Below are 12,114 nucleotides of genomic sequence, written 5' to 3' on the forward strand. Positions count from 1 at the left end.
AATCTCACATCTATTGGACTTAAGCCCCATGTCACTAAATTGAGAACTATATGTGTGCTGATTAGTAGTTAATCATTCAAACGGAGAACCCGACAAACTAAAATACTACATTCATATAACATTTTGTAACGAAAGTGTATACATGTTAACGGTGTAAGTAATTAAGTTAAAGACATATGGTACTGACATTGATTAATAGTGAAGTAACTGTTGAAATTTATTTTATTTTAAAAGAAGAAAATAAAAACCGGAGTTAAAAAATAAAATACAGAGAGCAGAGACATAGACTGCTGTTATTTTCTCTTCACGTGGACCAGTGTGGGGGAATACTAGGCTCCATTATAATTTATACATATAATAGCCGTCAATCCGTTGCTCATAAGTCATAGCCTCGAGAGAGAGAGAGAGAGAGAGAGAGAGAGAGAGAGAGAGAGACGAAGAGAAAGGGGAGAGGGAGAGAGGGCTTTGGTGATTTATGTAGCTGGATATATATATTCCGGCAATGTCGTTCGCCGGCGGCTGGAGGCTTCTGCATTCTTCCCTGGTGGTGATTCTGGTCGTTTCGGCGTTACAGATTTGGGTCTGCTGCGACTGCAAGGCAGGGGCAATACGGGTATTCCCGGGAAATACAGGTAATGTAATATCAAAGGTACAGGTGGAAGCAGAGAGGAACATGATGCAGAAGAAGAGCAAGACAAGCACAGAAGCCCTATTCCGTAAGTACATCGGCGGAAGCACTTCCAGTTCCAACTTCAACAAAACAGAAAAAGGCTATGAAGAATCCAAAAGAAGAGTGCCCAGTTGCCCAGATCAACTCCACAACTAGTAAAACTGTTCAAATTTCTTCCTTTTTTCTTGGGAAATAATTTCTGGAATTAAAACCAAAACACCCACGTTTTTCTCATATCGTTTGGCAAGTTTTAATGGTTTCTTTTTGTAATTCATCAAGTGAGAAAACCGGGGGTATTTTGGTTGATTAATCTGTTTTAATTAATTTCTTAAGATTAATGGATCACAAATCATGATGTATAAAGAGAAAAGTTTAGGAATTTGTACTCGTATTTCTTTCCTAGCTACCAGCGGAATCTCCGTACGTATGTACTAGTTTTCCAAGATCCTATACATCTTTTGATCTTTTAGCTTTGCTTTTTGAGATATTCAGAATATCGAATATATATCATAATCAGAGAAAGAGTGTTGGCAGCAGAAAAATATTTTTGCAAAATTACAAACACAGAGATTCTTTGCTTTCCAACAGCAACAATACAAACACGCATTTTCTACTTCTTTTTTTTTTTAATTAGATCTTGGTTATACTAATTTTGATCAACAATCTAACGGCTTCCTATCAAGTCCCTGAAATAAAGTGAATGGTCCATTCTGGTGAAAGCTTTTAGCTCTTCTGATCTCGATCGATCGATCAAATACTATTATTCTGGGATTATTAAATGAGTCTGTGATTTTGTTTGCCTTTTCCGATGAAAAATCATAAATATATGTTATAGTCTCTCGGATTGGCGTATCCGGTAGGGTTTTCCTCTGCTTACCTGTATAGGGTTTCGTTCCTGTCTTATTTCTTCAATTGGTAAAGAAAAAAGTTTGAATCTTCAATCTTTCAGAAAGCTTAAAGCTGCTTAAACAGCAATAAATTTTAAATTTTACAACACCACCCCATATTATAATATGGACAATTGTTGTGTTCATCGCGTAGTTGCACCTACTTGTCCATATGTTTTTATTATGGTATTTAATTGTTGATACTATAATTGGAATCATTTTATTTTTTTTAATCGTTAAATATCTATCTCTGCAAATATAGTGATTAAACTGAAATCATCGATTTGCATAACACACGGACCTATACAACTATATAATCAATGGTGGAGCTAGAAAATTTTTTATGGATGGACTAGCTAAAAAAGTTACCCTAAAATCAAATAATTTTTTTTGCTACATACATATCGTATGCAAAAATTTAAGTTTAACTTCTGTATTTGTATACATAAAAAATTTACTTGGCATAAACTCAACAAGCTTCGCATTTGCAAATTGCAAAAATTACAGCATCAAATTTACATATATCTAGATGTAAACACAGGAAGAAGATAAAAAACATGACATCTCAATTACAATCACACTACTAGCACAAATCAAAACAATGAAAGTAGATGTAAAAGCAATCTTAAAAAAATTGATTGAAACTAATATAAAGCCTGCTAAATCAAAGCAGAATAATCTTGAACGAAACGGCATCACAATTTTCATGATAAGTTTTATATTTCTAGTTGTGCTAAATACTCGCCGGGCTAGTTTCATTAAAAAATAATTCTTCTTGCAATTTTTTTTTTTTTTTTGTCTATTATATTAGAGTATGCACTAAAATATACATACATATGCCACAAACTCTCCTTAAGCTACAGCCCACCGTAGCCCTTGGTGTGGCTACGCCATTGTATATAATCTTTAATTTGATTGAATTCTTACAAATAATTTTTAAATAATGAATAAAAAAATGAACAGTTATGATTATTATATGATGATACTATGTTAACTTCGATTCTTTGTATCTGTAAAATAAACGCAAGAATTGTCCTTTCAAACTGGATATAATATATGATTTGAAGCCCTTTCAAGTCATCTCGTGTAAGTTGTAACATTGGTCGCAATTTCTAATCTTGGAGTCTGAATAGATGCTGTACCTGGCTACATATTTTAAGGCCATGAGGGCCTGAGCCGTTGACTCTCTTGTAGTAGTCTTTTAACAATTAAACAGTTCAAACTTCAGGATTAATTTAGACTACAAACCCCAACAAGCCTGGCTTTTCTACATCACATTTCGCCATCGCTTTTTAGCTTTTTCAGAAAGCGGTTTTCCGGAGTTGAAAACCATGCATGGAAAAGTGCTTTTGATCAAAGGAAAAAAAGTATAATATTAAGATTAATTAATTAGGGTTTGAGTGGGATTTGCAAACGTGGAAAAAGCGTAGTAATGTTGGATGGACTTTAGCGTTTGTAAAGTAGCGTAACACAGAAAGTTTGTGATATTCAACTTTGTGATTTTCTTGAAAAGCACTTTTGTCTGGTTGCAAAAGAAGTGCATGGAGACAGATTTCGCTGACTAATAATTTTTATGATATTGATTCTTCGATTTTATAGTGCATGTTGTTTGGTTATGGATATGGTCAAGTTAACAAGCAAAACAAAAGGGTTCTCGTTTTCTGGTATTTTGGGTGTTTTAGGGGAGGAGGAGGGTGGAGGAGGAGAAGACTGAAACTCAGAGAGAGAGAGAGAGAGAGAGAGAGAGAGAGAGAGAGAGAGAGAGGAAGGGCAGCAGAGAAGCCGATGTGAGAAACGCCACGTCTTCTGCGGCGAAGGATGGTAAAACTTCAGACTCGTTTGTCTGCTAGCTTTTGGATGTGGAATACAACTAATTTATAATACATTTTGACCCTCCAATCCACCATCCTATGCAATATTCACTGCCACTCCTATTTATATTTTACTCTTCCTTTGTCCTTTGCCTAGTTTTTGTTTGAGTAATGTCAAGGATACTAAATTTAAAAAATTCAAGGACATAAAAGTTAATGATTGGTTAATTACTTAAACATTGATAAATATGCATAATTCTATAGTTAACGTATCATTTAGTTTGCAAATTTTGCCTTCAAATTTGATGTCCCTACCATTACCCTTTTTATTTAATTGGGACCAAAATCAATATCATAAATGGGTCAAACTCAACTATCATGCGGTTTGAAGGACAATTTATATGAAACGTGTTTCATCGCTGCGTGGTGTTTAATTTAGTAATGCAATATATTATGGAAAAGAACAAGAATTGGGTCGATCTATTCTACAGCGAAGCATCCGAAGCATATGGAGAAAAATAGTTAATTGTTAAGGGGAAGGGAATCGAACCTGCACCAATGTGCATAGAGATAATTGTTTTCTACCATTGCAATAAAATGTCATATGCACCTCATAGTTAAATCACAAACACTATGCATCAAGAAATTATTGATTTATGAGAAATGCTAAGGAGATTCTCTCTAAGTGGGATTCTCTGTCATCTCATGCTTTTGGCACAATTTCTATGCTAATATTATAAAATATTGTACAAAAAACAAGAGGTGACGTGGTCTCCATAACATTTAGTCCAGAAACTTAATGTAGCAATCCAACCAAAGATGGAAAGTAATCAGTGACACATTAATGTAATTAATGAAATTAGTTAAAATGGGGTGGGTCATCAGGATTTGCAAAACCACTGGCCCAAAATAATGGGCCACTCACAATGTCCAGTCCAGGAATTAAGCCCAGGCAATCCGTACATCAAACTTGGTTTCGGGCCCTGCCAATCCGGAGTGTACAACCGTGAGACCGTCCAGAGCTCGTGCGTGTCACGTGCCAGGTAATCATTTTGCCCTTCTTCCTTGTCCTAATTTCATTGGTTGTCTTCTTCTTTGCTTTCACACATTCTGCCCCTGTATTGCATCTAAAATTACATTTCTGCGTATAAATGGGAATACAATTTTATGGATTTTCCTTTAGAAAGTAAAATGATGCTCAATAGTAAAGCAAAATTAGAAAGGGACCAAAATTTGCTAATAAAGTTTAACAATATATTCAAAATGAACACAAGATACAAATCTTAATATAACTGCAGAAGTATTAAATAAATACAGTTAAAACTAAAGCGGACAAAATCTGCACAAATAACAAAAGAAACAACCAAAATCACACTTTTTAATATAATGGCAAAATAATTAATGAAAATATAGCTAAACTAAAACGGACATAATCCACACAAATAACAAAAAAGAAATCCATCGAAATCTAGCATAATCCATGTGCAGCCTAAAACAACCAAAATGCTAAAAAGGTAGTACACAAGACTACGGGCTGGTTTGGTATTGTTGTGCTTTGAAAAAAAATTGCTTTTACTGTGTTGTGAGAATAAGCAGCTGTGAAATAAAGCAGTAGAGTGTTTGGTAAACTTTTTTGTAAAAGTGTTTTTGAAAAAAAAAAACAGTATTATAGTGTTTGATAAACTTTTATGCAAAACAGATGTGAAAAAAAGCTGATTTTTCAAAGCTGGGTTTTGCAGCTTTGTGTTTTTGGCTTTTTTTCATCCAAAACTGTGAAAAAAAAATGAAGTTGAATGTTTACCAAACATAAAAAAGCTCCCAGCTTTTTTTTATAGCCACTTTTTTCAGAATCACCTCAGTACCAAACTAGGGCTACATTATCTACAAATTCACAAGGTAGTATACCATATGTCATAATAGAAGTGGAGAGACATTGAAAACTATATTCAAAAGTGGAACATATCAACACTCTTATCTGCATATGTTGTACCACGTGGTGTACCAGCTTTTATTATAAGTACACAAAACACAGCCTAGGTCTTTGTAATTATAGTTTATCCTTTTTTTTAGAACTAGTTATTAAGTCTAATATTTTGACTTAATTTGTTATCAAAAGTGTTAGTTACCTAAAAATATGGGCTATGCATCTAGCACATCATCACGTAACGGTCAATTTAAAATTAGACAAAAATCTGAAGGTATAAAATGTAATTTACCCCACATATAAAATTAGGGATAACTTGATATTGATCCAATTTTGTGAGTCATTAGTAGAATTAGTCCACTTCATTGAAATAGGTCCAATAATTGAGACTCCACGTATGCTTATTTGTGGGTTGTACCATATTTACCCCTCAGGCTTGCGAATTGTTGTAAATACACAAAATTTCTTAATTATGGGATTATTTGTCGTTTAACTAATCCCTTAATTGTAGGATTAGTTGTAGCCATATAATCACCTTAACCCCCAGTCCGTTTCATCCCTCATTTTTTCCTTCTTCCAAACAATTCCCTCTATCAATCCTCCTCTTTTTTGTCTTTTCTTTTCATGGGTGATATTTTTGTGTTCTTCCCTCCAAATTCGTTCCTTTAATGGAGGTATATTATATCATATTTATATTTCTATGTTCCGCCATGTAGGTTCCCAGCATTTTTCTTCCAATACAATAGGTAGTTTATTTTGTTTTGTAGGTAGATTATATCTGCTTTGTAGGTATAAACATTTTTCTTACTATACAATAGGTAGGTAGTTACTAAATTATATCGGTTTTGTTTTCTTCATAAATAGTAGGTAGTTATTAGATAATATTTTAGTTTGAGTATTTAAATATTCAAAATTTAAAAACTGAATAAATGATAAAAAAAAATTAAAGAATTTAAATATTTTTATCTGAAGGGGCAAAATTGATATAAAAATATGTAATTGGATAACTGGACTCAGTCCGAAAAAACTACCTATGTTTTTGGACCTAGATCCAAAAGCCCCATAAAATTATATTAGTTTTATATTCTATTACCACGGTCGGTTGGTAATATAAGATTGCACGCATGGTTAGAGTAAAAGGGGAAAGCACAAAAACAGTGGGCTAATTTTCCACTTTTCCCTGCATGCCTTTTAAACTAACCCGGAAAGTGGCAACACAAAACTGCTGATTTTCGCCTCTGACTTAACTCACATTATTGCTTGTTAAAAAAAAAAAAAATTACTATGTACATGTGAGTTAAGTTAGTTGGCTAGAAACATCACAACCATGAATCAATATTTGTGGATTAGATCTCCCTTCCAAAAATGATTTGAAGTGGTTTTTCACACATTTTTCTCGCGTCAAGCCATCCTGTTTATTTCTAAATTTGAGTTGAATAAATTGAAAGACAAAATTAAATAGAAATGTGTTGAGTGTGCAACATGAAAAGAAAAAAAAAATGTTGGAAAATCATTTCTAGAAAAATAAATATCGCCCATTCAATTAATTTGTACTATTTTTCTTCTAGAAATACAACTTCGAATTTTCTAAAACTCGAGTTTGATTTTTTATAGCTATTTTCAAGTCGTTATTATACGTGGCTTGTAGATGAATCGTGAACCCAACGTACGGCCCGGTGGGCTTGATGTGGTCTGGGAGCTCGGACCAATGCCAGACAGCCGTTGATGCAGTTCTTGAAGGATCGCCCATCACAGGAATTGATGCGGATGCGCTGCAGCAGAACACGAATCCGAACCTAGATCCTCCTCACAAATACGGGGACATACGCCACGTGTCTACGGACACAAAACTCGGGCGGTTCGTCTCATAACAAGGCAAGAACCCGGAACAAGTTGAAAAGGTCCATGAACCGGCCCAAAATCCAACCAGATTTTGCAATCGGGTCAAACATCAATAATTTGGCACCAATCTGCAATGTTCCCGACCCGGATGACTTGTACCCGAGTCCGCAAGGAAACGGGTCTAGCGGAAATCAGCAAGCTGCTGATGATCGAGATGGAGCGGTAGGGTTGGAGCTGGAGTAACTCTTGGTCTTGGGTTACCTCTTCCAACCAATGTTAATTAATTAATTTATTATCAAGATGTGGATGGTTGTGGGAATGACAACTGGATTAGCAAATGTTTTTTTCTTTTTATTTTGATTAAAATCGATATAACATTACAATCTTGAAAACGATTAGGAAATGTTTGAAGAACGAGAGAATAATGGTAGAATTTGAGTATGATGGGAGTTAGAATCGGTCAGTGTGTTTTAAATTGATATGGAAATGTTAGAATTGGTTAGTGTATTTTAAATTGGTATGGAAATGTCTTATTAAAGAGTTTAGGGTGAATTATCAATTTAGCTCCTGAATTATCATCTGAGTAAAAATTAGTACCTAAATTATTTTTCAGAAAAATCAGTCATTGAATTATAAAAAATCTGCCAATTACATCCCCAATATTAGATTCAAAACTACTATATTCAATTTTTCGTCAATTTAAGTCACGTTACTTGCATGTGATACACATTAGAGGGTAGATTGATAATTTTTTCATAAAGAAATAGTGTACGGAGTTAACTTTGGAGGGTGAATTGGACGTTAGATTCGCAACCTATATGAAATGTTAAGGGCTTATAGGTGAGGAAATGATAGTATTACACTCTAAAGTATGTGAAGTGACTTAAGTTAAAAAAAAATTAGATAAAATAGCTTTGAATATAATAGTAGAGAAGAAATTAGCAATTTTTAATGAATTTAGGGACTTATTTTACCAAAATAAAATAAAATCCGAGACCTAATTTTCACTGAGATGATAGTTCAAGGATTAAATTGGCACTTCACCCAAGAGTTTAAAATTGTCCTAATCAGTTTGGGATTAAAACTTTAAATGAATCCTGATACTTTGCACTCATAGTTGAATTGGAATTGTGTGTCAATTTTCTACATGGATTTATATAGAAGAATTAGAATGATTGTTTCAATATAAATAGTGATCAGTGCTCTTACAAAAAAAAAAAAAAAAAAAGAGCTCATTATTGGATTTAGACCTTGTAAGTCAGCATATTATTTCTGTTAAAGAAGAGAAACTTACTATTGAAGTTGAGTATGAGTTCATATTTTTCGTTTGTTAAAAGTCAGATTATTTCTTACAGATTAGGCAAGCTGAAGTGCTGAACTTATACATGCAAAACTTATGCAGAACCAAAGTTCTATCAAAGCCTAGCTACCTTTCCCTCGATTTCAAGAATTGGAGAGAGCCAACCCCCGATATAACACCCCCTCTCCTTCGTAGACCCAACTTAATTAGCCAAAATAGAAGAAACATGCATTGCAATCATCAAATATATAAACCCCTATAGGCTATAAGAGCAGTTCCAGCGTTGGAACCCTCCCCCCAGGCAATACACTATACTATCCACCCAGTGAACAGTAACTGCCCTTAATGAACAGTAACCGTCTTTTGCATCTCCACAGTTGCACTTCAATAGCCCTGACAATAGACAATAAAATATTAATATTTTTTTTATATTTATAATTAATATTATATTATTTAATTTATATAAATTAATATTACATTATTAATTTATCTTTTCTAAGCTCTTCGCGAAACTTCTACCATTTTTGTTTTCTTCTTCCTTCCCACTCTCTCACTCCCCTCTTCCTCATTGTTTTCCCTTTCCGAGAGCTCTCACCCACTTTCCTCTTTGAAAATTAAACAAATCAAACTCCTAAACCATGAAACCTTAATCTCTGGGACTAAAGGATCCTAGCTATACCGTTGCATGCATCATCGGACCATCATGGTGTAAACCACCATTGAAGCCGAGTTGGAAGCAAGTGAGTCGCCGGGAAGGAGTGAAGGAAGCGAAGGAAAAGCCCAGGCGAGAAGCTCAGGCGAACCTCAGCGTGGATAGCGAGGGTCTGATTGAAGACGCCATGAAAATTATCCGCACCATCTCTCTCTCTCTCCCCTATGTGAACTTGAAGACATTGTATTGTTTTGGGAAGAAAAGGAGACAGAATAAAGAAATGGGAAGGCCTGGGGGTATGGTGGAGTCATTGGCGTCGGCGAGAAGCTCGCCCTCCGTCTCCGGGATATCGACATCAAGATTGACCTCCACGAAGAGCTGTCCAGGCCCGTCCACCACGTGGCTGATGTCGCCTAGACGTCAGCTTTGTGTCACATGCCCTTCGGGCTCTCGGGTTGGCAACTCCTGCTGGGCCTTTCCCTCGGGCCTGCTCAGGCTCTATCGCCAACACACGCTAGACCAAGTTGCTCGGGCTTTCTCGCCCTGCTTGAGAGCCAGTCCACCGGGCTATTGCCCACGGTGGAACTGCTCTAAGGCTACCACGGAGTGAATTCGCATCCAAATTATTGGATGCAAATAATTGTTTTGTTTTTTTGGGTATGAAAATTGTTACAGTTACTAACAACGAAACAAGCAGAGCCTACATCCGTAAAATTGCCTCTTCGGATCCTCTTTATGAGGATCCTCTCCGGATCCTCAAATAGTATCCGTTTGTCGTATATCGTGAGGTCAGTTTTCGTCCGATACTATTCATATTTAATTTTTGATAAAAATATTTAAAATGATTTATGACCGCACGATTTACAATAAATGAACACGATTTGAGGATCTCTAGGATCCTCACAAAGAGAATTATGAGAGGATCCTCATTCCATAAAATTTAGACCCATGAGCTATATATATATATATATATATATTCAACTGAGTCAAAAAGATTTATTTAAATAATAATTGATGTACATGCTTGTGCATGTATACACAAACTCAAGTTTACTATGAGGTAAACTTATGGACTCAACCACCGGGCCGGAGGGACGTTCATTTGGCAAGCACGGGAAAAGCAGATCCTGCAAAGGATGCTCTCTTGACAAACCTCCCTTTCATTCTTGGCCTCTTCTCGGCATTCAGTTTCCGAACTTCGTACCTTATTTTCTTCGAGAACAGCCGTGTCCTCCTCTTTTCTCTATATCTCGACACCCTCGCCTCCCTCCCTCCGTCCACCATTGCCGGGTGAACTCCAAGCCCGTTCATTTCCCCATAAGGATAATGAAGTTCAGCTCCACATGCACCCTGCAAGGTTCACAAACATATGAGTTAATTAAACAGATATTAATTGTTCTATTTATTGTATCCCTCCACATACATAATCAATTATCGAAATTTTATTTTTTGAACAAACGATCAATTATCGAATTTGAACATAAAATTTCTTTCACTTACATATGAGATTTGAACTGAAATTGAACCTCATATCCATATGACTTTTACTTTATACGAAAGGAAAAGTATTGAAGATTTAGGGCGGTAAGTACAAACCATGTAGTCAGGCAAGCATTCGGAGTCGAAATCCGGGCGGTCACCGGAGGTCCACGGGGAGCCATCCCAGGCTGTAATCACCGCCTCGTAATCCAGCCTCAAAATCATCTTCCTCTTCTTGCTGTTATCTCTTGCATCGTCGTCCGCATCCTCACGTTCATGATCTTCTGTACTACACTTACTATAGGATCCCACTCTCAGTTTATCATCCTGCTCGCCGCACGATGCAGGCGAGTCATCGTAATCTTCAAAATTCAAAGCAAACGGCTCCCTCATCATGTCAATCTCACTCTCCCCTAATTGGCACCCCATAAAATCAACGTCGTCTGTTCCCTCTTGATCATCATCCTCCTCAAGCTTCACTCTACCATTCGATTCCTTTTTTTTACAATCCATAAACCCTAACCTTTCCATCCCAAAACACTCATCATCATCAACGCCTCTCCCCAGCAAACTATCCACGTCAGCCGCGAACTCCGCAAGATCCATGTCGCTCGGAAGCGGAAATCCATCGTGGCAATTAAAATTCGGCAACGACGAAACTGCTTTTGATTCGATTCCGACATGATCAGAAACAGTACTAAGATTGTTAGCTTCATAATTAGCAACTGCATCTTCGTTAGAATTACCAGAGTTATTGCACAGCTCCGCAACAAACGGATCGAATATCGGAACCCTATAAAGCAGCTGTTGGTCCTCTTTATTTTCTTCATCGTACGAGTTAATATCATCTCCCCCAACTTCCGGAACCTGCGGAAACAGGTTCCGAACGCCTTCCTCGGATTTTCCATGATGTGTCATGGACTTACCGCCCCGCGGTGTCCGTGCCTTCCGCGTGAACCCCCGGTGCCAAGACGGTGCCGCTGAGGTCTCCGAAACAGCGCTCGCTCGATCATCTTTGTTGCTAGGTTTGAGCGACGACGCCGTCTTCAAGAGAACCCTTTTGTGCCGATGGGCCAACTGGTTGGCGGAGTGCACGGCGGAGTCGCAGGCTTGGCATAAGAAACCGTCGTCGGCAGCGCAGTACCAACGAGCTCTCTTTTTTATGCAGCTGTCACACGCCCGGGCAGTTTTTCCGCCGACGGCGTGTGCCACTTTCTTGCTAGAATTCATCAAAGAAAACAAAATTCGACACAAAATTTGAAATCCCAAAAGCTTTTTCTGAGAGAGTACAGTTAAATAGTGCGAATTCGAGAGTAGCAACTGTCTGATAAAATGCACTTTTATATAAGTGAAGAGCGCAAGAAATAATTAGGGCTCGAGTGCCTGCCCCACAACCGGCGCTTTTACAGAGCATAAAACAGCGAAGGCCAGCTCTTGGATCTGCACTTTTGGGGAGGAGAGAGAGAGGAATGTACTTTCGGGCCCGCAGAGAGGCTTATCTGTTTCCCAATTGGTCGAGTTTACAAATTCGATCCGAATCCCGAGCTTC

The 12,114-nt window shown here is 37.0% G+C and overlaps 1 protein-coding gene and 1 pseudogene across 1 annotated transcript; one reads left to right on the top strand and one right to left on the bottom strand.

The window, feature by feature from the left end:
• Positions 1–502: 502 nt before the first annotated feature.
• LOC103947188 lies at positions 503–7,418 on the top strand (annotated as a pseudogene).
• A 2,650-nt stretch (positions 7,419–10,068) lies between these two features.
• LOC103947142 (zinc finger protein CONSTANS-LIKE 6-like) lies at positions 10,069–11,977 on the bottom strand. The gene is made up of 2 exons (XM_009357996.3): positions 10,683–11,977; positions 10,069–10,436 (listed from the first exon to the last, which is right to left on the bottom strand). The coding sequence occupies exons 1-2, from the start codon at positions 11,793–11,795 to the stop codon at positions 10,185–10,187; spliced, it is 1,365 nt and encodes a 454-aa protein (XP_009356271.2). The 5' UTR covers positions 11,796–11,977; the 3' UTR covers positions 10,069–10,184.
• Positions 11,978–12,114: the final 137 nt, after the last annotated feature.

The sequence above is a fragment of a genome, unplaced genomic scaffold (assembly GCF_019419815.1).
Source record: "Pyrus x bretschneideri cultivar Hongxiangsu unplaced genomic scaffold, Pyrus_bretschneideri_v1 Contig6, whole genome shotgun sequence".
Classification (NCBI taxonomy): Eukaryota; Viridiplantae; Streptophyta; class Magnoliopsida; order Rosales; family Rosaceae; genus Pyrus; species Pyrus x bretschneideri.

Bases quoted from the DNA above. Each gene is read 5' to 3' on its own strand.
- LOC103947142 (XM_009357996.3), bottom strand. From the start codon at position 11,795: ATGAATTCTAGCAAGAAAGTGGCACACGCCGTCGGCGGAAAAACTGCC. The intron at 10,437-10,682 runs GTTTGTACTTAC...TGAACCTTGCAG, and splicing joins AATGCTTGCCTGACTACATG to GGTGCATGTGGAGCTGAACT.